At 34.8% G+C, this 12,395-nt stretch overlaps 1 protein-coding gene across 4 annotated transcripts in view; it reads right to left on the reverse strand.

The window, feature by feature from the left end:
* SGCE (sarcoglycan epsilon) overlaps positions 1–12,395 on the reverse strand; it is a gene marked incomplete at both ends in the record, with an annotated part of 68,035 nt that overhangs the window by 3,842 nt on the left and 51,798 nt on the right. For 2 of the 4 annotated variants that reach the window (XM_084229670.1, XM_084229672.1), the window contains 3 exons: positions 9,608–9,796; positions 10,515–10,541; positions 11,515–11,726. In XM_084229670.1, coding sequence (XP_084085796.1) covers positions 9,608–9,796; positions 10,515–10,541; positions 11,515–11,726 — 428 coding nt within the window. The remainder of the gene's footprint in view (positions 1–9,607; positions 9,797–10,514; positions 10,542–11,514; positions 11,727–12,395) is intronic. The other 2 variants (XM_084229671.1, XM_084229673.1) reach the window with 1 other exon arrangement.

A 12,395-nucleotide genomic window follows, 5' to 3' on the forward strand; every position in this document is an offset into this window, starting at 1 on the left:
AATCCCACAGATAAGGTAATTAAAGTGTTTTTAACATTTCTTTTTTAGTTAAAAGAACATCATCTTCATGTCTCCTCACTCTTTAAGCTGTCCCTCTCCCCATCCCCCATTAGGTTACCATTTAGCATACATGGTTTCATACACATGCTGATTATCATTACATTTCTACCCAAAAAACATCTAATTGCTCCAAAGCACTTTGACAGTAAGACTCATATTTTGTTTGGGATCCCCAGCAGTAAGCATGCAACAACACACTTTTGAACGAGTACATGTAAAAGTGAAGATACTCAGAAAGATTCATATAATATACCTGTGCTTCCGACACACCATGTAGCTTCAAATTTGATATAAAAATTAGTTTACAAGATGTTAAACTCATACTCTGTGTGGAAGAAATTCTAGGAGTCAGGCCCTTGTTACAGAGTAGGGTTTGATCCAAGCCAAGGATTTTCAGAACTGTTTTCTCTTTTCAGCAACAGAATTCCTTTTAATTGAAATCCTAAGCAGAACTCTTGATGTACAAAAGAGAAATGTGAGGCAGCCCAGGGTGAAACAAGGGAGCCAGGAATCCCCTACCTGCTTTGTTTCCTTTGCCCAACATGCTGACCCCCAAGGTACTTCTAAGAAACATCCAAGAAACAGCTGGAAAACCATTGATTTGAATTATTTCAATCAGGCAATATTATATTCCAAATACAACCATCTAAAGGACAAGTGCATGCTAGTTAAATATTGTTTAAATTCTTACATTATGCTACAGTAGTGTTAATGATGTGAGTTTTTTAAATTTCAGTTCCATTTTTAAAATACTGTTAAGGAAATAATATCAATTCAATTTCAGGAAGATACTTAATCATTAATCTCAATAATTACATTTTTTGCTATTACCTATGAGGTCTGCTTATCCTTGTGTGGTCTCAGGGAGTATTTATTTTGGTTTGTTTATACTATCAGTATTTCACAGAATATATATAAAGTGTTTTGATTATTGAGGTAAAAAATTTAATTTATAAAACACAAAGAAGAAATAAATTCTAGATTTAAAGAAAAACAAACATCCTTACTAGAGAAGTTATACGCAATTTCATGGACATTTGGGAAGAAGATATGACTTAACTACTCGGATATAACTTATCTGAATCTATTTTAGCATACCTTAAGAACTTATGCACACACACCACGATCATCTCCAGTTCTACCTTGCCTATTAGCGGATTAAATCAACACATTTTGATATACTCCATAGTTGGAACCCCTTCTCCCTTTGGTTCACCCAACTTACCCTTCTGTGGACACAGTTTGAACATCAGTGATCAAAATCAATCCACGTCCAGTCATTTCTTCTTTAGCCTCCTTTTTTTTTTTTTACCCCATTTCTGCTACCCTGCTAAACTTTCTAAGTAGCAAGGGGTTGACTACATTGGAAGAGAAATGGTTGGGTGAGAAAGTACCACACACAAATAGCAGGAAATCTGACGTATAGACAGCAATTGTGTGTATTATATTGGTTTCAAGATTTAAAGATTTCTCTGTAGCAAGTGTCCCAACTGGTTAAGCCTGAATGCTGTACATGCATTCATACTTTAAATGAAACTTAGATGAGTTAGATAAAAGTGCTTATATGTATAAGAAGGTCTCAATAAAAACTGGAGATTCAACTTTCCCAGACTCTCCAAGGCGTACACACACATGTAGCTCTGCCGCCCAAGCGCACAACTGCAAGTGTGCCTGTGAGTGCTGTATTAAGTGTGTAATCTAAGAACAGAAGGTAGGTACGTCCTAAGCAGGTACCTCACTGTTTCAGGGGTGTTGGAAAAATACCAACAACTAACTTTGCTACAGGTAATAGAAAATGAAGGATGAAAATGCAAGCATTTCCAACTTGGTGAAAATAGGCTGCTAAATGCAAGAGAGTGGAATTGACTTCAACCAGAGGGGCTATAATCCTTCAAAGAAAGGACCTATAAAGTCATAAAACTCCTTAGTCCTTTAATAACTTAATTATTCTAACTGAAAGATTATTATGTGTAAACTGAATTACACAGGAAAAAATAAGAAGCTATAATTCTCTAAATTATTAGCATTAATTATTTTCTAATTTTACTACCATTAATTAGTTTTAAATAGACAATTATGTAAATTAGTCATTGTACAAACTTCATTCTTTAGGAAAGCAAAGGTAATAACCTGCAAATTAGTATGTGATTTGGGAGAGAATATTTTTATTATTTTTACAATCATTTTAAGGTAATGTGACATTCTTGGATATCCTATAGAGTAATTCTATGAGTAAGGTTGATGAATATCAATTACATCCCTACTTGCTTAGAGAATCAAAAGCAAAAAGGTTACATGATTTACATAAAGTCACAGAATGTACCATAGGAAAATAAATGATATGTGGACTACAAAATACTTCTATTTTGAATTAATAGAGACATTTGAATAAGAAATACGGTATTTTTAGAATTTCCCAATTATTATTAGAGCAAAATTGCCCAGACTGAATTTTTTACAAAATAATGACTTTAGACCTTATAACTACTTTTACTAAGGAGTCAGGCCATTATTTGAACAAAAGAAGGGAGAAATGAGGGAGTGAAGGAAATTGAAAACATCACCAAAATATTTAATTTCAAAACCTAATTTGAATTAAAATCAATGTAGAATAAATATGGAATACAAAGGATAAGGGAGACATTCAGTCTTTTGGTTATTTTCCCCTGCTTGTATGAATCCAACAGCAAGTCTACTACACCTTTACATTGAAGCAGTTACAAACCTATAGAACCAAGCTATCAGAAATATTGCCTCTACTATTTTGAATGTGTCTTCACTGAATTAAAAAAGTCAATGTCAGGCCTCTACTGGTGGCGCAGCGGTTGAGCGCTGGGCTGCGAAGCTGCCCGCAGCCTCTGCAGTGCTGGTTCGATCCCTGGCCACTGGCGAGGGTCCCACATGGTGCACAGACCTATCCTGCCTTGCCCGCTGCTCCCCTCAGCAGTGTACTTTGTCAGTCTGCCTGTTCTGCTCCCCGCTCTGGCTCTGGTGAATTCTCTCACCCGCCCGCACTTCGGACTGTACCCAGTGCTTGTATAAATAAATAAATAAATCTTAAAAAAAAAAAAAAAGGTAATGTCTCTGAAATATCCTTGGCATCTTAACACTTCTTGCCAACAGAAAATCTCTCTTTGGTCCCCCGATACATTCTCTTCAACGGATACTTTTATTAAAACCTAATTTTTTATTTATGGAATTCTACAATAAAATATGTTCTCATTATTACTAAAGAAGATAAATGGAAAAATACTTTGGATAAAAGCTAAAATGATTACTTACTAAATATCTTTAATTAGAAGATTGAATTCTACTTTTATTCTTGTTAATTTGCAAAACATTAAATACAACAACCTACCTCCTGTTTTGAGGGAGACTAAATTATCCTGGATTAGGTATTATATTTAGCATAATGAATAAGTAAAAATTTTACATAGCCAATTAAAATCTCCCTAGAAAAAATTTTGAGCACTTTCCTCTAATTCTCGTGATATAAAAAATCCTCTATGAAATTGCCTCACCTCAGAGGGAAACCTATTGAATACTGACATTGGTAAATAAAAAGAATGAAGAGGTAGACAAATCTACCACACTCCCTCCCAAGACCACATAATACCAGTTTACTGATTTTATTTTTTAGAAAATTGAATTTTGGGGATACTCCAGTCAATGCCTCATCTAAAATTACAAAATAGCTACAATTTCCTAGTGATGTTTAGCCTTTCATCAAGGTTTAACATTCCTCTGTCCCCTTCAGGCATTATTTTCCAGTGGACTCGCATCTCTCACTTCTCTATCCCATTTTCTTTAGGCAGCTTAAGGAAGCGGTGGAAAGGTTAGAGGCCGGTACACATGAATCCACAAACAGCTTCCACATTATCAATAATGCATGTGGACTGGCCCTCTTTCGCACTTTTTTGCACATACCCCTCAGGAGGATCTAGGAGAAACTGCTGACCCTTTAAAATGCCATATGGTGGAGTATAAATAACAACCTCTTCCCCATGGATTCTCAATCTTTGTTCCTGCTCCACCATCACATACACCCCCATCAAAATGCCCAGAAGTATGGCCCTGGTATCTGTGATGTAGAAGCCCCACTGGAAGTGTGACCTACAAGTTGGTTTGGTAAAAACCAGACTAGACTATCATTCAACATCCTTTTTAGGACCCCAAATTCTACGGCTTGAATTTTAATTTTCTTAAATAATTATGAAGGTTTATCTTTGAGGTACATCTATCAAATTTGTAGTACAGTTTTTTTTTTTTTTTTAAGATTTATTTATTTATACAAGCACTGAGCACAGTCAGAAATGCGAGAGGGTGAGAGAATTCACCAGAGCCAGAGCAGGGAACAGAACAGGCAGACTGATGAAGTACACTGCTGAGGGGAGCAGTGGGCAAGGCAGGAGAGGTCTGTGCAGCATGTGGGACCCTCGCCGTTGGCCAGGGATCAAACCGGTGCTGCAGAGGCCGCGGGCAGCTTCACAGCCCAGCGCTCAACCGCTGCGCCACCAGGGGAGGCCTTGTAATACAGTTTTGATGTTAAGTCTCTGGGCAGAAACATAGCCCCTCGTCCTAACAGTGATTCTTGGAGCAAAGTAAATTCTAAGAAATATTTTATAATAGGATACCCAGCATGCCCAGCAAGGAGGGGCTGCCGAAAGAGGAAGAGATTTTTGTTAGTACTGGTAGAAACCCTGACTATATTAGCAAGTGGGGGCCTTTGTACAGCATACCTGGCCAGAGCGCCACAAGAATGCCAAGGTCTGAGAAACAGCCCAGACAGGAAGGGACTAAAGAGACACGTTGATTATTGTGTCCTAGACACAGTCGTGAAAGAGAAGGACATCTGTGGAAAAACTAATGAAATCGAAAAATATCTGAAGTCTGGTTGACAGTATAGTATAATATTGGTTTCTTCCTTGTGACAAATGTGCTGTCGCTATTAGATGTTAACAATGAGAAAACTGGAGAAGGCTACCTTGGAAGTTGATTACCTTTGCAACTTCTCTGTACCTCTAAAATCATTAAAAAGTAAATTTTATCAAATAAAAAGTACATAAGCAAAGATTAAATTTACCTTTCATTTCTATACTATGTGATCATTTCAGCAGCCTATTTATGTAGTGTCTCCATAATCTGGAGAGTAGAAGGAACACTGCAAAAAGACACCCCTTTCTGATCATCTCTGGGTCCTGCTTTTTTTTCACTTTCCACTATCTTTTTTAATCGCCTCATCTGTAAGCTGGATCAGGACCTCTCTCTGAGGTCAATGACGGCACCATCTACTCCTGACCAGATATCAAGATAGGTAAAAAAACCTAAGTTTAGCTGTGCCTCAACTATGTCATGTGCAAAGGATTAAACATATTTTTACTGTCTAACTTAATGGTGCTAGTCTGAAATCCTATGAAGCAGTCTACCAAAAAGCAAGTATTACTATATGTGATAAACAAATATGGCAGCCCCTCATTGTACAACTGTTACGAGTTCTCTAAATCTCTGAGTGGGTCAGCTTGCTTAAAGCCAAGCAAGTTTCTATGAAGCTTTGAAGGTAAACTTTGTTTTTAAGTCTTACTAAGAAGACAACAAAAACTTTCAGCTGTGTCCTTCCACCTGACTATTTCAGGCACTAAGTCTGAAGAATAAATAAGAAATCCTGTAGCTAGCCATACTGTTCATGAATGATAATTCAGTACTACTAGTATGATTATGTGAGGATGTAATGCTCACATATTTTAGGAAGGGTTAATTAATAAATAATAGGAAGCATTAACCTAGTATATATCTGCTTATCAAGTACTGTAATGCCTCATCAAACATGATGTTTCATTTTAATGTTGATAATTCAGTTTGATTCAAATGACCAAATATTTGTATGTGTACTTGGTGCTCAAATAAAAATTGAAGAACATGTCTGTGCTTTTAAGGTAAGGAGTAAAAGCTGTGACAAACCTGATACAATAAATTCCCTATTATCTGGTGTGGTTGGAAAATGAGGTCAATCACATATTCTGGCTTATAGGAAGTTACCATAGAGACCATGCACATATTATCCATTTCCAAGAATAAAAGGAAGATAATATACACTCAACACAGAAACTACACCGAATGTAATTTAATTTTCCTCTGATGAGTCAGATGCACTTGATGATCTCGCCGTGCCTCAGAATAATCATTGTGAACACCATCAATTATCTATGTACCCTATTTATATAGAAGTGCTAGTTAATGGAGTTTTTCCATTAGCAGAAATATGAATAATATGAAGATTTTCTGGTCTTAAAAATACATATATGATCAAATTGTAAGTTCAATAAAACAGCCCATTGCATTTGCTAATAGAGAGATCTGCTCTACATAATGACAGTGTGGGGTTATGGAAAGAATGGGAAGATGCACTTGGTTGCAAACTAGATCAGAAATTTTATTTTGCTTGTATATTAGCAGCAACACACACAAAAAAATCCTAACTGGGAATCAAAATAATGTTTAAGGTGCTATTTTTTTTGTTTTGTTTTGTTTTTGCGTAGAAGAACAGGGATGTAGGCCAGGGGTACGGGGGTGGGGGGAGTGAAAGGATTCACCAGAGACAGAGTGGGGAGCAGAACAGGCAGATTTACTGAAATACAGCACTAAGGGAAGCAGTGGGTGAGAGAGGAGAGGTCTGCTGCACCATGTGGGTAGCTCCCTGACAGTGGTGACAGTGATGAGACTTAACTAACCCTAGGCCACCAGGGAGGCCCCCTAAGGAGCCTTCCTTATGCTTTCTAATCATATATATTGAGAATATCTAAAAAATGATAATAATCGTTTTCCTTCCTTAACCAGCAATACATAATATTGTTTTATTGATTAATAAATTTATTCAAATCCCCCCATTCATTATAATGAATAGTTCTCCTCTAAACTTTGATAGCATTGTCTTTTTGTCAGTAGAAGAATTTCCCAAATCTGTTCTTTAAAGAGTTAGCTCAGAAAGTCCAATTCCGTCCATCATAATGTAGTACAGATATTCATTTATAAGGATGTACACCTGAAACTGTTATAATGCAATACTACTTCAATAATTTTTTTTAAAGGTCACCTCTTCCGATCTTTTTCCATGGATTCACAAAGCATATGAACATACTGATGCCTCTGAGAACTTTTGTAGCTTAAACAATTGGTTTCTCAAGTGTGTTTGACCAATTCATTTTTGAGAGTATATGTCAACATTCTACTATCACTCTTGGGGAAAGAATATAAGAAATGGGAGTCTTAAAGAATTCATTAATTTTTTTCATTGTGAAAATGAGTAATAAGGCTGTTCATAATTTTCAGTTAAGAAGGCAGGAAAAATAACCAAATTGTGAACTATTATAATATTACTAAAATTTTACTAATTTTTCTCATCAATATATAATGCTGATAAAATAGGTTTTATGCTGACCCAGTAATCAACCAAGAGCACAGAAATCACTCCCTTTCAGTATAACTAAATGTTATGAGACTTTAATATGTCAGAATATTAGTGTTTCTGAAACTCCAGGTTTTAAATGCATGCAATTTTCCCCCACTGTTAATAGTACTTGAATCAATTACTCAAACATATGCACACACTCATAGCCTGGCCTAGTCAATTAAATAAATGCTGTTAGAAGAAGTTGGGACTCAGTACTTTTAGATTTCCAATGAATTTTGAACAAATTTGTCAAGTCTGTCTATACTACTTACATTAATTACTGCTAATATTCATTTAACATGGCTACAAAATAAGCATTTGCAATGGGAAAAATGTTTGCACCTATTATTGTTCCAGAGTTTACTTTTATATCACATCTTAAGGTTTATGTGTGGAATGGGGGTAAATTTTTCTGTCAATCCATTCTATTTCCAAGAGTAAAGCAAATAAATGAAGATTTCAAAAACATACTTTTAACATATGCTTAAAGAAGGCCAAAACAAAATTTCTGAAAAACCAACTACAGTTTTACCTAGAATTTCCTTACGTAAAAATTTTGACTAGATATTTAACATGGGCTCGAAAGCACAGTTGGGCAGTTTCCTCAGCTCCTCTTCCCCACATGTTCCCCCTGAAAAGGCCTTTTGCAGGCTCTCTGACCATGCTCCTTCTAGCACTACGGGGAAGTTTTTCACTGATAAGTTATGTTTATGCCCAGAAATAAACCCACACAAATGTGGACAACTAACTTACCACAAAGGACCCGAGGACATACAGTAAGTAGAACAGTAAGACTCTTCAATAAATGGTTCTGGGGAAAATGGACCACTCCCCTATATAATTCACAAAAACTGCCTCAAAACAAAGTAAAGACTTGAATAAAAGAAATGAAACCATAAATTCATAGGAAAAAAACATAAAGTGATACACTCCTTGACATTGGCCCTAGAGATATCTTGGAGACTAAACTCCAAAAGCAAGGGAAACAAAATAAAGGGGACCACCTCAAATTACTAAATTTCCACACACCACACAGCAAAAGAAACTATCATCAAACTAACTCTCACCAAACTATCATCAAACTAAATTGCATCTCACCAAATGAGCAATATATTTGCAAATGATACACTGGAAAAGGAGTTAATATCAAAAATACATAAAGAAATCAAACTCAACAATAAAAAAATGGACTAAAAAATGGGCAGAAGAGCAGCATAGTTTGTTTCCCCAAACAAGACATATAAATGACCATCAGGTGCATGACAAGATAGTCATCTTTTGTTATTAGTGAAATACAAATCAAAACTTAACACCTATAAGAATGGATATGCAGGATTATATATAAGAGTTAAGAATTGAAAACTGCTTAAGTGCCATGGACAGAGGATTCAACAAAGAAGTTATAGCCTATACACACAATGGAACACTCCGTTATATACTTAAAAAGAAAAAAAAACAGTAAGTCCTGCTATTTGCAACAACACAGATGGATTTACAGGATATTATGCTTAATAAAATAAACACCACATTACTTCTCTCATGTGGTACACACAAAATGAAAGAAGTAAATAAAAATGACTTTTAGACTGAGCAGAATAAATTAAATATAGATTAGGTAGTCTATAGAAAAATTGGATTGACTCATTTTGGTATGATAGTACCAAACAACAACCTAAAAGCCTTTTATCCTGAGAGAAAAATTATAAATAGGTTTGTTATAATAATTTTAGAAATAGTTAACAGAGCCAGATCATTCTAATAAAAACTAAAAAATAATCAATTTGTCATACTTCAGGTAGAATATGCTTCTCTTTATACAATTATTAACCCATCTTTGAGCAAACACATAAATTTATTTGCAGTGTTAATTTCTAAAATGTTAAGGTCAATATTGTCTTGTTTGGGCTGGGTGAGGGGCAGCAAACAGTTCCTGAAAGTAATTCAATTTATTTGGGTCAGCACAATGAGGTTCAGATTGACACTATCGAAGTTCCGTGGCTATTTTCCTTTATAAAAAACAAACAAAAGCTCTGGTCTTTACAGTCATTCAATAGGCGTATTCATGCATATTCATGATTATGGTTCCAAGTGGATACTTACTGCTGCGTTTGCATCAATGGCATATTAGTGCTCTCATAATTGTCTGCATGTAGAGGAGGGATGATTTCCCCAGTTACAGGGTGAAATACAGGAAGCGTTGATAGGGGCCATGCTATCTCTCTATTCTTGGACATGTCACGAAGTTCTTTGGTAGATTTTTGAATAGCACTATGATGGACCAGTTGGATGCTACGTCAAAAAGAAATAAAACAACATATACTTTAAAGTCATATTAGCCCAATGAGTCATCAATTTGAAAAGTTACAAGGTATTTTTTTCATTTTAAAATAAGACATTGTGCTTGGGCATTCTACAAGTTAGAAAGAGAAAGAATTCACATACTTTCAACATAGCAACACTGAAGTAAAAATTATAAACTAGTTTTGAAATAGATGGGTCTCATTAAGCTAAAAAAAAACTGCGTTAATTTTAAAGCCCTATGTAACAGACTAAGATTCTATTTAATTTCTATGATTAAGATAAAACTACCATAGCTTTTATAATGTTGCTTCTGGTGGGGCATTTATAAATACTCACAGAAGTTTCATTTTATGGTAGGTTATTACTGTAGATTCAGGAAAACTTGTATGAAAGGTCTTTTCATCTGTTCTCTGGTTTATAGAAATGCAGATTGGGAAATCACATAATATAAATGGCAAGTTAATATTCTGAATCTGAAATATTTTAGGTTTAATTTTTATCTAAATAGTCTTAGTTTTCAAACCCTTTTAATTTTTAATTTCTACCCCTCCTAAATATCTCTATTTAGAAAGCAGCTTTCACATTTATGAAATTAACTATGAAAGATGATGAATGAAAACAAAAACATGACACATGTATGGAGCATGATGAGCAACTGAGAAGTGAAAAAAATGATAAAGAAAATAACAGGAAAAAAGACACTTACTCTGGTGTTTGCATGTTTCTCTTTTCCCTAGAAACAAAACAAAATTTATGAATTAAATAATAGCATTGATATTTGGAACATTAAGACTATATGCTCATGGGATCTTGCATGATGTGGAAATGCTGACATTGTTACTATTAAATGCAACCAGGCAGCATTTGCCACCAGGTTTATGACATGACATGGATGAGTAAATGTACAGAGATGGAATACTGATGAGAAACACACAGAAAAAAAAAATGAAAAAAAAAACATGGAGATTAAGAATCAAGCTCTTGGAAATAAATTCTATGACATAATGAAATCGGGCTACATGTAAAAATGGAAGAACTTGTTACTTGCTGCTTTATTAATTTTTTATCCTTTTCTTTGTTAGCCTGACTTCCAGATAATCTCAGGAGATTATTTTAATTGACATAGATGCCCTGCAAGTACTAACTATTCATGAAGTGGAGACTCATTACTCAAATTATACCCTTATTTTCACTAAGATGTACCCTTATTTTAATTAAGATAATTCTAAGATTTTATTTATATATAATATTTAATGCAATACATATATATTACATACATATAAAACATTTATATTATATCCCCGTTTGACAGTAGAACCATTTTCAAGAGGAATTCTATTACTTTTGATCAAACTAGTAATTTATTACAATGTCAATAGATTTCACAGACTCAGCTCAAGCAAGATGGCTTATGTAACCAAAATAGCTAACCTCAATTATTCTGGGGACTGTTTTGCCAGCATGAATTTACATTTAACCTTAATAATTTTTGAATAAAGTAATTATGTCCTCTAATTTGATTTACTGGATTCGAAACTATTTTAATTCATTTTAAAGGAATAAAGTACTGTAGTTAGACTGGAACACAGTTTTAATCCATTTATAAAGTGTTTTATGAGCTAAATGAAACTTGGCTTTTAATGGAATCTTATATGTTGTTATCTTAGTAGACTCTATAATTTTTACTAGTGTTTTAAAGTACTCACACTCCTTCCCGTCGGCAGCACATGATATAAGCAAGTATTAGAAAAAGGACCAATGCTACTGCCGAGGGCACAGCCAGTGTAATTAGGAAATCCGTGTAATAGTCTCTGCTTTTCAAAGAATCAGAAGGGGGTTTGTACTCTCCACCATCAGGTAAAATCCCCTCTCCACGAACCACTTCCTGATAGGTGGACACTTGCTTTGTTTTATCAACCTGATACAAAAGAAGACAATTACACATCAAATCATTAGCTGTAAACATTATGAGATTTTAAAATCTAGACATATTTTGACAAATTTCTAAAAGGCAACCTTTTCCAATTACTTTATGACCTTGAACTTGCAATTATTTATGGACAGAAGGAATAAAAGCTTTAAATTGGCCTGCTTGCTACGGCCTTCCCAGAACATATGTATGTATGTCCTTGTCTACATACAAAATGATGTGTTTACTTGGTTTTTTTCCTCCCTCCAAAGCAGAAGTTCTTCACTCCACCACATAAACCACTTGCTTCTAGCCTCAAACATCTAGTGTAATTACTAACACACCATAAACTGACAGATAACCAGGTATATGAGTATGGTTTCTAAGGTTAATAGAGAAAAAAAAACAACAAGATACAGCTTCTAAATGATTACACCCTTGATCTTTCTGCCATTCAGCTGGTAGTAGTCATTTTTAGGAAAGAAAATCTCAGGACTATGTAACCCATCCACTAAATTCTCTTTTGACATCAAAACTACAAAATATTTCTACTATATTAATTTACCTCCACATTAACTGAACTGCGTTCGCTGGGTTGCATTTAATTACGCTAAGGTTTTCATTGAAGGATACTAAAAAAGCAGCCTGTGAAATTCATTTCTACATTTGTTCCCACCC

The sequence above is a fragment of the Talpa europaea genome, assembly GCF_964194135.1.
Source record: "Talpa europaea genome assembly, chromosome: 3".
NCBI lineage: Eukaryota > Metazoa > Chordata > Mammalia > Eulipotyphla > Talpidae > Talpa > Talpa europaea.